Here is a 16,387-nt window from a genome sequence, read left to right as displayed (position 1 = left end):
GCCTGAAGCTATATACATCCAGAGCTTTTATGCATTTGCCCATTAGCTTAGGAGTCTGTAAATAAGAGCTGAAGGAGAAGTTCAGAGTGAGACCATCACCCCTCCTAGACAAACACGGAGAGACGTGGGTTTCAAGGAGCACTGGAGGGGGAAGTTCCTAGAAGTGTGTGCCTATGAACATGTATATACAATGGACACCAGCACCACAGAAAAGAGACTAGACAGGTCTTCTGCACTGAGCAGGTGTTACTTTTATAAGTAGAAATCTGCTTTCTTTTAAAATAGTAACTCAAATATATTAATTCCTTGTTGTCCTTGACTTCTTTTGTAACCATGACACGGGGTCCCTGCTGCCCTCAAATGTCTAACACAGCCTTGTATGATCTGTCCTCAGATGGCCATCCAGTCTCTCCTCCTGCCACTTGCAGACCCACCATCTACACTGCAACCACACCAGCCTCCTCTGATTCCCCTCGTTCAAAACCTGACCCTTACGCATGCTATTACTTGTGCCTCTGTCTTTCTACTTTGGCTCACCCCTCCTTGACCTCTGAGTCATCCCCTTCTCCCAGAAGCCCTCCCTGAACCCACAGGCTGGCTAAAGTCCCCTCCCAGCTTCCCCAGCCCAGCACCAACCCACTGACAACTCTTGATCATCTGGAGACAGGCCTCTCTCCTTCTCTGGACTGTGAGGCCCATGAGGGCAGGACTGTGTCCTCACCACTAAGCACAGGACCCAGCACGGAGAGGATTCCAAGGACTGTTGGATGGATGGAGGGACAGGGTTTGTTTCACCTCTGTGTCCACAGCCCGCAGCACAGGACATGGTATAGAGAAGATGCTTATGGGAGGTATGTTCAAAGAATGAGACCAAAAGTGAAAAGTCAGCTTGGCGAAAAAAGATGCTTTATTCAGTCAATGCTGTTGGGACAACTGGACAGCCAACTAGGAAAGAAATAAGATGGATCCCTACCTCACATCTAAAACCCAAAATAAATTCCAGATCCATCAAAGACTTAAACATATACACAAGATTATAAAATTACTAGACAACTGTCTCATTGTCTCTTTGAGTTTCTGGTGGCAGCAGATCAGATGCACAGTGGCCTGGAAGACCCTAGGCCTCCAAGCAGCCCTGAGATTTCTGCTGAGACCCTTGTTAGACAAATGTTCTACAGTAAATTTGCTTGACAACAATGGAAGCCCTTTTGTCCACAGTTACCCTGGTTGTTTTATACCTGGGGCAATGCCTCACTGTATCACCAGGATGGGGAAGGAGATTTGCTTTTCTCTTCATACTTTACTTCTCTTGTAATTTCTTTTCTTCGGCCATCAGAAAGGGAAAGAAAGAAGGAAGGGAGGGAGGGAGGGAGGAAACCCAGCAGATTCCTTAGGCAAGTCAGGTGAAGTTAGAGCACCGGAAAGGATTCCCTTAAAACCATCCCTGTGTGGGTGCAGGGATGGGGTGACTCCACATACCACAGCATGAAGGCTGCCTGCCAAGTGCCACACAGATTGGAATACTGATGGCAGCATTCCTTGGGAGAGCATAATCCAGAAATAACCTAATGTCCACCAGCAGGAATGCGGTACATCCACACTAAGTACCGACTGCTATGAAAAAGAACATGGGATTGAAAACAATTTTCAAGATATGCAGCTCAGAGGGACAAAAATGGGTATACAACCTTCTATGTGCATACCTAGAAGAATATACCTGATCATGCATCTCTGGAAAGTGGCTGGGGAGTGATCTTTCGTGGTTGCCCTTCTGACCTCCTACTCTTCAGATCACCCTCTGCCCCAGTCACACAGGCCTCCTCACCGTCCCTGGAACCAGGCAGGTATGTGCTAGCCTTAGGGTCTTTGCACTTACTGTGCCTTAGGCCTGAAACACTCCTCTCCAAACATCCATACTTTCTCATTTGACTCAAGTCTCTAATCAAACAATCACCGCCTCAGAGAGGCCTTCCTAAACTCACTCTAATAGGGTACGTACCTTCTCCTATTACACCTAATCCTTCTTTCTGGCTTCATCTTTTCCTTAGTACCACCTAACACATGATATATTTACTTTCTTATTTACTATCTGTCTCTTATCAGGAGAATCTCAACTCTAAAGGGCAGCAGAGACTTGGGTCTCTTTATAAACAGCTGTATCCCCATTGCCTGGAAGTAGATATTTGGTAGATATTTCTTAATGAACAAAGAAAAGACAGGCAGGCAGATAGGGCTGGGAAATGTATGTGCTTTTCACCATATTCCCTTTTGCACCACTTGAATTTTTCTACGACATGCGTTATTACTGACCATGATGGAATTAAACTGGAATTCATAACAATGAGAAATCTAAAAAGGCCCCACTATTTGGAAATTAGACAACTCACTTCTAAATAACCCATAGGTCAAAGAAGAAATCACAAAAAAGAACTAGTAAATATACAGAACTTAATGACAATGATGACAATGTGTCAAATTTTATGGAATACATCTCAAGTAGTGCTTAGAAAGGGAAATGTATATTTAAGTGCTTATTTAAGAAAAGGGGAAAGATTTTTAAAAAGCAATAATCTAATATTCTATCTAATTAAAAAAGAGCAAATTAAACTCAAAGTAAACAGAAGAAAATAATAAGAGTAGAAATCAATGAAACAGGAAACAGACAAGTGAGAGGAAAGTAACAAAGCTAAAAGGTGATTCTTTGAAACATACTTTGATAAACCACTAGCAGGATTAGTGATCAAAAATAAAGAAAAAAGAAAACATAAATTACCACTATCACGAATGACAAAGGAGACATCAATATGGAGCCTACAAATACTAAAAGGATACCAAAGGAATGTGATGCACAGCTTTATCCCAATAAATTCAACAATTTACATTAAATGCCATACACCTTGAAAAATATAATATTTGGAAACTGACACTAGAAGAAACAGAAAATCTGATTAGTCCTATAGGAAATTGTGTCTGTTATTAAAAATCTTCCCTTAAAGAAAACTACAAGCTAAGATGGACATTTATAGCAAATATTTAAGGAAGAAATAATTCCAATTTTACACAAAATCTTACAGAAAATAGAAAATGAGGGAATATTTTCCCAATTGTTTTATGAAGTCAGCAAAACCATGATATTAAAACCTGAAAAAGGCACTACAAAAAAAATTACGAATATGTCATTGATGACCACAGATGCAAAAATCTTCAGGAAAATATTAGCAAATATGTGAAATATATAAAAAGGATAATACACCATGACCAAATGGGGTTTATACAGGAATATGGAATAAAAGACTTTCTTTTTTAAAACCAATCATTTAAATTCACAATAGTAATCAAACTGTGGTAGCCAGCCTCCAAGATGGTGCCCAACAATCCCTGTCTCCTGGTATTTACACCTCTGCATAGTCCCTTCCCACACTGTACCAGGGTTGGTCAGTATGATGAACAGAATGTGACAGAAGTGGTAGAACGTCACTTTCAAAATTACATTACAGACACTGCTTCTTCAGGCTTGGTCACTTTCACTCTTGGCTTACTCTCTTTGGGGGAAGCCAGCTGCTAGGTCATGGATAGCTCCCTAGGGAGAGGTCCATGTGAAAAGCAACTGAGTCCTCCAGCCAACAGCCAGCGAAGAACTGAGACCTTCTACCAACAACCATGCGAGTGAGTCACCTTGGAAGCAGTTTCTCCAGTGCCAGGTGAGCCTTCATTTTGAGAGACTCTGAGACAAAACCACTTAACTAAGCCACTCCCAATTCTCTGGAACTGTGTGAGGTAACAAATGTTTATCTATTATCACATGAAAAAGTATTCAATATTACCATTCATCAGAGAAAAGCAAATGAGTTGCCATTTCATACTCCAACTGTAATAGCTAAAATTAACTGTGGAAAATATTAAATATTGGCAAGAATGCAGAGTAACTAGAAACACATTGGAAAACTTGGGTAGTTTCTTATAAGATGAAACATACCTTTACCATATAACTCAGAAATTTTACTACTATGTATTTACCCAAGAGAAATAAAAACATACGTCCACACAAAGACTTGTACAAGAATGTTCACAGCAGCTCTACCTGTAATAACCAAAAAAAAAAAAAAAAACTGGAAACCCAAATGATTAAGAGAGTGCATAAACAAAGTATAGGACATTCACATATGGGAGTAAAAGAAAAGAATATATACTAAAAGCAATAAATGAAATGAACCACCGATAGATACATACAGCAAAAAGGAGATACCTATGAACAAAAGCTAGACAGAAAGTTCATACTGCGTGGTTCCATTTATATGATGTTTAACAATGTCGTAAAGCTAAAACTAATCCAGAGTGAGAGAGATCATACGGGGTAACACAACGGGAAAGGAAGGAACTTCTCCCAGAGCAATGGAGAAGTGTTGGTTATATGGGTATATGCTTTAATATTCATTAAACTATAGATTTTTATTAAACTTTGGGTCTGTACATTGCATTGTATAGACACTGTACTTCAGTAAAGAACAGGCAAAAAAATCAAATATTAATCACTAAACATAAGAGGAGTCTGGGAGCCAGTGGGGCTTGATTTCTTATTCAGCGTTGCCTCTGGGAACTTGCTGCTCTGAGATATTTCCCCATTCATAAAACCACAACAATCATATAAACTCCCTAATAACATGGTTAATATCATTTGCTGAGATCACAGAAACCATAATAAATGAAAACTGTTACCGTCAGTTAAGAAATTACTATTCAGAGTAAACATAGCTTCGAGCCAGTCCTTATGTGGGCTGCCCTTTCAGGGGTGCGTTCCAGCCAGCTGAAAGCTCGCCCCACAGTGCTCCAGGTGTTTACAGATTCATGGTGCCACAAGCAGGGTGGGAGCTTCCATTGGCAAACCTGGCCCCATCCTCCATCACTGCCGCTGGAGACAGCAGTGACACACAGTGCACCAGTCACCGGAGGGCACAGAACAGGCTGTGTTCTGCCTGTCAAGCATCTTGGGGAATCCCATCTCCCCCACTCGGTAGGGTTAACCTCGCCCCCCTAGACTGGCCAATCAGAACACTGTATTCCCCAGGCTACAATGTTTGGCTCGGGGGATGGGGGTGTGACCCAACCTGGACCACTGAGATTGGGAATTTGGGTGGAACCACTGGGAAGAAGGGGCTCTCTGTGCCCTGCAGTCACTAGGTAACACCTTCAAATGGGAGCTCCTAGGGAGGAGGGACTTTTGTCTGTTTTATTGTTAGTCATACCTCCTAGAATAGTTCCTGGCACATAGCAGGCACTAAATAAAAATTTGTTGAATGAGTCAATTATACAGCCCCTTAATGGACTGAAGCATGTCCTTGTCCCAGAAAATAATCCACCTCTTCTCCCCACCCAGATCTGGAAAGTCTGCACAACTCAACTTAGTACAGACAGCATTTGGGGATTTAACAGGCACAAGGGAAGCAGCTAACAGAGAAGTGAAGAGGCTGGTGTGCTCTGGAGTTGGATGGTTCTGAATTTAGGTGCTGGCTCTGCTACTTACACTCTTGGGCAAGTTTCTCAACCTCTCTGTACCTCCACTTCCTCTTTTTCAAATGGGGATCATAGTCCTTGGCCTGCAGGGATACTGGTGCATTCAAAGCTTATGCATGAATTGATGGTCTAGTGGGAGACTCAGCACAGCTGAGACTGGGAACAGGGTTGAACACGGTGGGTGCAAACTGGAACCATATGGTCTGGTCTGAGCTCTACCACTAAGCACCTGTGTGCCCTCAGGCAGGTTACTTAACAGCTCTGCTCAGTTTCTTCATCTGTTCAGGTATGCTAATGATGATAATCTACCTCATGGGATTTGGTGAGAATAAACTAAAATACATAATGGCTACAATAACCTTAGTGTTCATGATTATTAATACTATTTATATTATTTTTTACTGTCTTATTAATACATCCTCCCCCCACGCCATTAGAGCCCAGAAGTGATAATCACCACCCTGACCTCCCATAGAGCGAGGGGTGATTTGTGACTCCATTCTGGCCAATCAGCAATGAGGGGAGTCCCCTGGGGGCTTCTGAGAAAAGATTTTTCTCCTTGAGGAGCTTTCTGTCATTTCCTAGAGCCCTAACCCCCCATATAAACTCACACACACACTTCCTTACTTTGGACACTGCAACATAAAGGCATGATGTCTGGAGCTCCAGCAGCCCCTTTGAGGCCTTGAAGAAAGTTACTGCCTGACCACCAAGATGGCAGAGACAGAAAGAGTCCTCAAGTCCCTAATGATATCACCAAGCCACCAAACCAACCACAAAGCCACCTGCCTCCACCAACAAGAAACATTCCTTAGACTTGAGGTTGGACATGTTGATCACCTACCGTAGATCAGGTACCCCTGAGGAAACACAACTATCACCCAGATTTAGGTGACATGGCGATCAGTGTGTTGAGATTTATTTGCTGGGTTTTTAGTTAATCACAGAGGAGCACCAATTGATTTGTCTTGTTCTTTCTTTCACAATAAGCATATATTACTTTTGTAAATTTAGTGAGTCCCCCTGAAAAACTTTAGAGGAAAAAAAATCCCTAAAAGGCAAAAATAAAATAAAATTTGATTCACTTTTAAAAAGGAAAGAGCTAAAAACGGCAAGACACTCAGCAGGGGATTTGGCACAGGCCAGGCCCTCAGTAGGAGGTGGCTGCTGTGGCTGTGCGCTCATCAAAGGCAGGACCAAGGTGGGTCCGGAAGCCAGAAGGTCACTTAGGACAGACAGGAGTGAGGGGGCTCTGAGGAGGTCACCAGCTGTATGGAGGCTTAGGGGTCCGAGGTGGGGTCAGCTGGAGACCCAGCAGCAAGAACAGAGGAGGAACCAAGAAGCTAGAAGTGGGGAGTAAGACCCCAGTTAGGGACAGGAGCACATCCTGGGAGGCCAAGACATTGGGGTAGGCCTCTAAGATGACCACGAAGTCTCAAGAATGGATGAATAAAGAGTGGGGTACAATGCATTTCTCTGGAACACATGAAGAAAATATCAGAACTTTTGGTTATATTTTGCAGGAGGAGGAGGAAAGGGGAAGGCGAGGAAGAAAAAGGCAAAGGAAGAGAAGAAAGGAAGGGGAAGAAGAAGAGGAAAAGCAGAAGAAATTAAGCTTTTCTAGGCATTCAGAGATACAGCGAGGTCGACTACCGAGATGACTTCAGTGCCTCTCAGGCGGCAGGTGTCAGCATCCCCAGGTGTTGGACCTAAAGGCTGAAAGACTGACAAGGGCGCCCTCTCCTGTCCGCTCAGCGCATTGCAGCCCAAGCAAATAGATTCCCTGGGATAGTCTCAGGTTGCAAACCCACCAGTTAGTCCTCACTTCTTAAAAAGACTCCTGCTCAGAAAGCAAGGAGATTTAGCAATGCCAGCACAAGCAAATTCCAAAAAAACGCCTCTGCATAGGAAGGGTGGGACTGAAAACTGAGCACCGGGATTAAATGCAGCTGACGGCACACACACTTCTCTTATTCGGATCTCTGTGCCTTACCTAGGTCGTTGTCAGCTGTGACAGCCGTGCACAAAGAATGTCAAAACTAGACTCTCACAGAGGGTTACATCAAGAGCTTCCACATGCATTTAACAACGCCTGTATAAGGAAATATTTTCAGTGAGAGCAAGAGTATTTGGGGGAGTTATGAATACAGAAAATAAAAATTTTACTTTTAAAACATTAACGTCACCCCTTCCAATTTTTGAATGTTTTTAAATGTGCATAACACATTCACAGTATTATCTGTCAGGACTATACATCACTCCTAACTAATATATACACATTCATATCACACACATACATGTATATTCACACTAGGAGAGAATTCTCAAAATGTTTCCTTAATAGGCGAGCATAATAAAACTGTTTGGAGGCCACCAGCAGCAGCCCACTGTCATGTAACATAACTGTTGTCATGCTCTGGAGATTATGAACAGACTCCAGGGAAGTGGTTTCCAAACACTCATGCACACCAGAATCTTGTCTGGAGAATAATAAAAATAAAAATGTCCAGCCCTTCCTTCCCCAGGTGGGGATCCAATCAGGTACCTCAGGTAGCCCCCCAGCAGCTCAGGGGAGCACCCCACAAAGCTCACTTCTTTTTTTCCCTGCAGATCATCTACCTCTCAGCTCACCAATCCTCTCAGCAGCTGGCAATCGTTTAGTCCTACTGGGCTCTGTACTTCAACTGTTGTATCCATTATTTCTCCAAGTTCGATTTGGTTCTTTTTCCAACTTCCCAGTAATGTTTTAAAAATTTTATTTAGTTGTTTATTTTTTAATGGAGCTATTGGGGATTGAACCTTGGACCTTGTGCATGCTGAGCATGCGCTCTACCACTGAGCTCTACCCTCTTCTCCTTCCCAGTAATTTTTATTGTACCCATTTGTGGTTTTATATCCCTCCTATTTTATCCTTTTCATATACAAACATAGCTGTTTTATATCCATATCTGATTGTTCCCATGTCTGCAACGTTTACCAGTCTTGACCTGCCGTATTTTGTGTCTGCTGACTCTCCATCATGGTGACGGCTTCTCCGTAAGGCACATGATTTTTATCATGAGCTCATAGGTGACGGAACTCTACCTAAAAGACTCCTCCAAGGCCCAGGCAGAGGAGGAGGGGTCCTCGAGGGAGGCTTTATGTTTGTCCCTGCCAGGTACTTAGGGGGCACACAGACCCGGGTTCATTCTCAGCCTGCTGTTTCCAGGAACTTTCAAAGAGCATAATTCAAGCCTTAAAGTCACACGAGGGAGTGTCAGTGGCCGCAAATTCCCAGAGGAAGACTTTCTCCATCTCCATCTAGATCTAAGGCTGTGTGACTTCGCAGGATGGGTTTGTTTTTAGTTCAGTCCTCCCCTGAGGACCTGGTTTTGCACAAGGCAGTCCCCTGTCCAGCTTTCCCACAGCTTAGCCTCTGTCCCCGAGGCCCTGTGACTCAGCCAATGTCCCCAGAGTATCACACGGCTTCAGTGCTCACTCCCCTCCTTGGCTCTTTACTCTTGCTTTCTCCTTGCTCCGGGAGGAGTCCCTTTTCCCCCCTGCAGGTACAACCATTCATTTCAGGGGATGCTTTAAATATTTTAGGAAGCATTAGGTCCTAGGAGGCTCTCTACTCGGCCACACTGCCCTCTCTCTGTGTGACTTTCTCACGTTTCTTTACTCAGAGATACAGCTCTAATCCCAGCTTCTGATCAAACAGAATAACTGCCCTATGCTAGTTGGAAGTATTCACGGGAGAGCCCAGACCCTTCTGCCTGTGGCCAGCCTGTGAGGGCTGACTGAGGAAGATGTTCCAGCACCATCCGGAGGCCTGAAGTGCTGGCTGCTCAGCTACAGCAGGCCACCAGGGTGTGCACCCTGAGAAGGAATGCGCTAGAAAGTTGAGTTATTAAGATGAGGAGGAGGAGGACGAAGAGGGGGGAACCCTCAGTGGTGGAGTGCATGTCTAGCATGCGTGAGGTCCTGGGTTCATGCCCCAGTACCTCCATTAAATAAACAGATGAAAAAACCGAATTACCTCCCTCCCCAAGTTAATTACCTCCCCTCCAATTCATTTTAAAAATAAATAAAAATTAAAAATAAAAAAGATGAGGAGGATAAAAATAATAATAATGGTGCCCATACCTTCAACAAACATTCACGCAGCACTTAATGCTGTTTAATGCTTTATGGATATTAACTTACAGAATGAGTTACAACAATACAATTTACAGACAACAAAACCAGGCCCAGAGAAGTTAAGTAACCTGCCCTGGGGACACACAGAAAGGGGCAGAACTGGAGTTCACACACAGGCAGCTTAGCCCCAGAGGTGGGGTCCCTGACCACTCAGCCCCGAGGAACCGGTTCACCCTAAGGGAGGTACAGAAAGGCAGAGGGACTTGCGTAGGACACACCCCAAGGAAATGGCAGAGCGGGAGCTGAGAGCTGGAAGCCCTTATCTGGAAGCAGAGTTCACAGCCTCTGGACTGTGAGGCCCACGTGTAACAAGAATGGAGGCTCACAGCCAGCACCAGCGACCAGATGCATGCACTCTGGGACAGGCCTTGATATCCACTGGCTCTTGGATCCTCACAAGAACCCTGGGAGGTGAGTTCTAGCATGACCCTCACTTGATAAATATGGATGCAGAGTCTCACAGAGGTCGAGCCACTTGCCCAAAGTCACACAGCTCATGAGTGGTGCCGAGATTCAAACCCAAGAGTGTCTCCTTGGTGGCAAACTGCTGTTGGTGACCGTCTGCATCATGCCCTGTGCAGGCCCCTCCCATGCTCACTCTGGTCTGTCCCAGGGCTGCCTGGACCAGCAGAGTGTGGTGGAAAGGATGTTGTGCCGCCCCAGGCCTCACCCTTCAATGGACTGCAGCTCCTGCTTCTTCCCTCATGGAAATCCGGCTTTGGGGGTCCCTGAGAGACCATGAGAGGAGAGACACCGTGAAGAAGAGCAGTCCTGAGACAACACTGAGGGGGAGAGAGAGCACTGGCCGTTCCAACATCCCAGTCGAGCCTCCTGATGACTCCAGCCCCAGCTGCCCTCCACTGAACCCCCTGAGAGACCACCAAGCAGGACTGGCAGAGGAGCTGCCCAGCTGAGCCCAGCCAAGCCGCAAGACTGAGAGAGAAAACAGTCTGGTTATCATTGAAAGCCGTGAGGCTGCAGTCAGACTGCTATGTAGCAAAAGGAAAAGTGAAACCAACTCTGAAGCCGCAACTTGTAAGAATGATCACAGAGCTAAACTCCGCTGGAAAAGTGACCCCAGCAGCCTGAATAAACTCTGGCATATTTGTATTCGTTCCCCGTTGCTCCTGTAACAAAGGACCACAGGCACGGTGGCTTAAAACAAAACACACTTCCTAACCACACTTCCAGAGGTCAGGAGTCCAAAACGGCTGTCAAGGCTAGACTCTAGGTGTCATGTGGCGAGAGTTCCTTTCTGGAGACTCTAGGGGAGAATCGGTTTCCTGGCCTTCTCCAGCTTCTGGAGGCCGCCTGCCTTCCTTGGCTCATGCTCCTTCTCCATCTTCAAGGCCAGCAGGGTAGCATCTTCAAATCAGTCCCTTTCCTGTCTCCCTCTTTCACTTCTGAGGACCCTTGTGATTACACTGGGCCCCTCTGGGCGATCCAGGCTACACTTTCGATACCAAATGCCTGCTTTAATCATATCTGTAAAGTCTCCTTTGTTGTGTAAGGGAACATTCAACAGGTGCCTGGGATTAAGATGTGGGCACCTCTACCCACCAGAGCTGTAAACTGGAAAAATGACCAGTATTCTCCAAAGGCATAAGGGGAAGCCAATTTAAATTTTGCCACTGCCCAGGGGCCTCCCACAGCTCCTGGAAGCATCAGCAGCGCACTCTGCAAAAGTGGCCCCCAGTTGCCTGGCATCACTCACCTCCTTTATTTTTCCTCCCCCAGAAATCTTTGTTTAAAAAGATCTCTGCTTTCCCCACACAGTGCATCACCGATGACTTATGCTTCTTGCATTGACTGGTCTTTCCTTGGGCAGACACACCTACATCTCCAACCCCTACTGTGAGAAGACGGACAGCCAGGCCTGTCCTGCTGAGTCAAAAGAACCTCAGCCAAAGAAATGGATGCCGGGTGTGTGGGTCAGCTCAGGGGCCTGACCCAGGAGAACGCACAGCAGCCACAGGTTCTGGGAAACTGCAATTGCACAGGACAGGGACACAGCAAAGGGCAGTCAGCCAGGTGAAGACTCTAACAACATCATTTAAAAAGTGTAAATATGAGATGGCAGTGCATTCCAACAACCAACACCATCTCCAACCAAGCCAGTCCCGGGCTGAGCTCCTGGCCCTTTCTGTCCAGCCTGCCCTCCTCTGGTCTACCACGTCACACCCGACGCACAGGAAATCCCGCTGGCGCTACCTGCCAAACACATCTACTGGTTATTCATTACCAAGGGGAAAAGGAAAGGTTCTTTTTAGTGGTCACCACCTTCACCAAGGGATCCAAGCTACCATCACAAATGACGGAACAAACAGACATCAGGAGCCCCCTGAGGTGACGTCCTTAGGTGTTCTGTGGTGTTCCTGCCAAGTATGCTCAGTATGAGCAAATCAGAGGAAGCGATCAGAAAACTTCAGATTGTCGGACACAACAGGACCACTAGGTTGGCAAATGTCAGTGTCGTGAAAAACAAGAAAGAACAGGGATACTACTACAGAGCAGGACAAGCAAACTTTTTGTAAAGGACCACAGAGTAAATATTTTAGATTTGGGGCCATAGAAACCCAACTCTGAGGCCACGGACAGTATGCAAACAAATGGGTGTGGCCATGTTCCAAGAAAACTTTATTTACAAAGACAGGCAGTGAGCATGACTGCTGAGCGTATGGTAGGTTAAAGAATACTACACAGGCATGATAATCGAATGCAGTGAGCTGACCTTGAGTTAAAATAAAAATAAAAATAAAATAATAATAATAATAATAATAATAATAATAATAATAATAATAATAATAATAAAAATAAAAATAAAACAGCCATAAAGGACATTTTGGGGACCAGAATATGAGCTATATATTAAACATGAGTTATAGCTATAATAGTGAACTAAATTGTTATCAATATTATTGTTATCATTGTTTATTTCTCAGGCATGATATTGGTACTGTGTTATATAGAATGTCTTTGTTCTTAGGAGACACAGGCTGAAATATTTCAGAGTGAAGTTTCATGTCCAAAATCTATTTTCAAATTGTTCAGGAAAAAAAAAAAAGATTGTGTGTATACATTCTTTCTTTGGGAGCAAAGACAAAGCAGATCTGTTGAAGGCTAAAAACAGATGAACTAGGTGCTGAAGGGCATATAACTAATGACTATGCCATTCTTTCTTTCAACTTTTCTGAGAGTTTGAAATTTTAAGAAGAAATTAAAAATATCTCCAGAATCTGACCCCTCCTCCCCACTCACCTCCCACCTAGACTATCATAGTCATCCCCTCCCTGCATCCGCCTTCGTCTTATGATTGCCAAAAGGACCTATTAAAAGAGAACTCAGATCCTGTCCCTCCTCTGCTCAGACCCTCCAGTGAGTCCCAGCTACTCAGAGTAAAGCCAAAGAAACTGCAGTGCACGATGTGTCTCCCTTCCCACCACCTTCTCCGCCCTCAGTCTCCACTCCGCCTCTTTGCTCAGCCACATTGGCTTCCTTGACATTTGTCAAACATGCCAGGCGCATGCCCACCTCGGGGCCTTTGCATGTACGGAAACTTTGGGCTAGAATGCTCTGATACCTGCGCAGTCAGCTCCCTCCTCTCCTCATATTTTCAGTGAGGTCTCCCTGATAACCCTATCTAAACTTAACAACTGTCCCCCAAATACTCCTCCTTCAACACCCCAGATGTTTTCTCCAGAGCAGTTACTGCTATCTGATATCGACTTCATATTTTAACTATTCATTTTGTATACTGTCTGGCTTCCCCCAATGCCGAGAATGCCAGGTCCCCTGAAGACAAGATTTGTGGTTTTTTTCTTCCCTGCCGTATCCATAACATTTGCACAACAGCCACAACTCAGTGTGCACTAACTTAACATTTTACATCCATTTACTCCCCACAACAACACGACAAGATGAGTATTATTTACAGTGTAAATACATATATAGAGTATACACAAAATGGGAATAATAACAGTGTCTACTTCATAATAATTGGTGAGGATTTAATGCTGTGACGTGCTTAGCATACCGCCTGGCACAAAGTGAGTGCCTATTAAATGTCACTATTATATAATATCCACTGTGCAGAAGAGGAAACTGAAGGTCAGTGGGGTTAGTGACCTGCCCAAAACCACCTGGCTGGGAAGGGGTTGGGGGACCAACAGATTGGAACCCATGTCAGTCTCACTCAAGAAGCTACTTTCTAAACCACAATGCTAAGATACATCACAGTGTTTGGGAGAGAGGCAATGGCAGGAAATAGAAACCAGCTCTGGGAACCCAGAGTGCAGGATTAAAGTCCTCCCTCTGGCACCAACTCCATGTGTGACCTCAGCAATTCCCTTCTGCTCTCAAGACCTCGGTTATATTGTCTATAAACTAGGGGAAGTCATTTCCCCTCCCTGACATGGGGACAAAACAGTGTGAGGGTCAAATGAGAGAGCCTGTACGAAATGCAATACTTTTCCATTCTAAGAGCTGGAACTCTGGCAGCAGCCTGACCAAACACCGAAAGACCAAGAATTTCAGGCCCTGAAAAGCAAGCTTTAAGCACTCAAAGTTACAAGGGAAAAAAGTGTGCTCCCCTCAACTATTTGGCCTTTGTGCATGCTCCTCCCTCTCCCTCCACATCATCCCTGTCCCCCTGCTGTCTGGTGAGATTCTCCTCACCCTTCAGTTCCCAGCCCAAAGGTCTCCTCTGCCAGGAAGCCCTCCTTGAACTCCATGCCAGGGCAGAATTCCAGTGGGGCGCCCCATCTAAGCTCTGCCCACTCTGGATCTTGCAGGATGAGTCTGTCCCCGCTGGACTGTGAGCTCCTTGAGGGCACAGACTGGGGCTGGCTTGATTTCTGCTGTTTCACCAGCACTACCCAGCACAAGGCCAGGCACAGAGCAGAAGCTCTAAAAATACTAACTAAATGAAGTAATAGAGGATGAATGGTGGTTCCCTGACCCAGCAAATTATGTTAAATTTCCATATTCTATACTCCCCCCAGGCCAAAAACACATTGATCATCTTTTGAAAGCAGCTCATATTTTGAACGTTTACTAATGCCCTTCAGATCTCAGCTCAGGCAGAGATCCTGTAGACACCCTCTCTGACCCCACACCCCTGGGTGAGGAGCTTTCTCTGAGCTCTGGAGTTCGCACTGTCCTGACTGACCTTAACAATGATGGGTTATTAATGTGTCTCCCAGTGCCCAGCAAAAAGCCAGCTCGGTCTGTCTACTGAATGAATGGACGAACAAACACGTATAGAAGTGGTATTAATGAATAGATGGACGAATGTCCGCTCTAGTTAAAATTACCCTTTTGCCAGATTCCCAGGTCACGCCCCCAGACCCCAGACTTCGCCCCGAGCCACGCCCCTAACCCAGCCCTATTTCCCGGAGCACAATTGGGGTAAACCAACGTCCTAAACGGATGATATACAAGCACCTCTCACCTCCCAGGACGGGAGGGAAACTGAGGCCTGAGGTGCAGTTTTGGGAACGAAGCTTTAGAAAGATGGCCTGGCAAATGACCCTATCTTTCCTCGGCTTTCCCCTAGCTCTTCTGAGTCTTCAAATGCCCCGCCCAAATCACTCCCCTTCCCCATACTATTGGCTTGTCTAGACATCAGTCTCCACGCACTCTCTTCCTCTATTGGCTAGTATTCCCAACTCGGCGCGGGCTCCCTGACCCGCCCCTTACCCCAAGCCTGTTCTTACTATTAGGCAACCCGCATGCCCCTCTCCCAGGAACCCTCCCTATTGGCTGCAGGACTTTGCCGGTTCGGGCTGTGATTGGTCGTGGACAGAAGTCCATCTCTTCCTGAGCAACCACCTGATGGGGGTTAGAGAATGGAAAGGTTGCGGGGACGTGGGGTCAGACTCACGCTGAGCCGGCGGGAGGCAGATATAGGTCTTGAAGAACTCGCTTCGGCGGGCGGCCTCCTTAATGCGGTTGGCAAGCGGCTTGCTGACCTGCCGGATGCCCAGGTATAGCAGCTTCGCCATGGGGAACGCGCCCACCACCATCCTGGCGGTCGCAAGGGGCACACGCAACCTTGCTGACTGGGCGGGGCGCCTCGGAGCTCTCCCTCTTCCCCCGCCCTCTCGTCGCCTTGCGTGCGTACGTACGTGCGTACGCCCCGTGGGTAACTGCAGAGGCGCTCTCTCACGTCACCGCGTCGACGCTGACGCTCCGACGTCCGTTTGATGAATATGCAAATTTGTGGCGGAAGTGAGGCCGTCGGGGGGTGGTGCCGTTAAACGGCTGCTCGCGGGAGTGTGAACGGGTTCCCACGCCCGCTTCGGCTGATGTCATCGCACTCCTTCGTGACGTCGCATACCTAAGTGGCTTCTCCGCCCCAAAGAGGCTCTTAATTAATCCTAATCAGGACTAATGAGTCCTATATACCCTCTTCCCCGCAGTTAGAGCCCTCCCTGGGAGCAAGAACCTAGCCAGGTAGTTATACGGACCTGGGTTGGAATCCCAGCTCTGCCATTTACTTACTGTGTATGGCGAGTGACTTAACCTCCCTAGGCATCGGTATTCCCATGTACAAAATGGGAATCATGACAGCACTTAATAACGTTATTGGATTGTTGTGGGTCTTGCATTCGAATCTTGAATATAAAAACATGGTGAGTGAACAATGTTAAATGCTTAGAATGGTGCCAGTCATCCAATAAACAGCCCTTATTACTAT

The 16,387-nt window shown here is 45.8% G+C and overlaps 1 protein-coding gene across 1 annotated transcript in view; it reads right to left on the bottom strand.

Moving 5' to 3' along the window:
• Nucleotides 1-16,124, bottom strand: part of LOC105062522 (outer mitochondrial membrane lipid metabolism regulator OPA3) — a 32,608-nt gene extending 16,484 nt beyond the window's left edge. The window contains exon 1 of the mRNA XM_010946819.3: nucleotides 15,572-16,124. Within this exon, the coding sequence (XP_010945121.1) occupies nucleotides 15,572-15,713 (142 nt within the window). The 5' untranslated portion in view covers nucleotides 15,714-16,124. The remainder of the gene's footprint in view (nucleotides 1-15,571) is intronic.
• Between the last annotated feature and the right edge of the window lie 263 nt (nucleotides 16,125-16,387).

Source organism: Camelus bactrianus, chromosome 9, assembly GCF_048773025.1.
Source record: "Camelus bactrianus isolate YW-2024 breed Bactrian camel chromosome 9, ASM4877302v1, whole genome shotgun sequence".
NCBI lineage: Eukaryota > Metazoa > Chordata > Mammalia > Artiodactyla > Camelidae > Camelus > Camelus bactrianus.
This window is presented reverse-complemented; position numbering and strand designations above follow the sequence as displayed.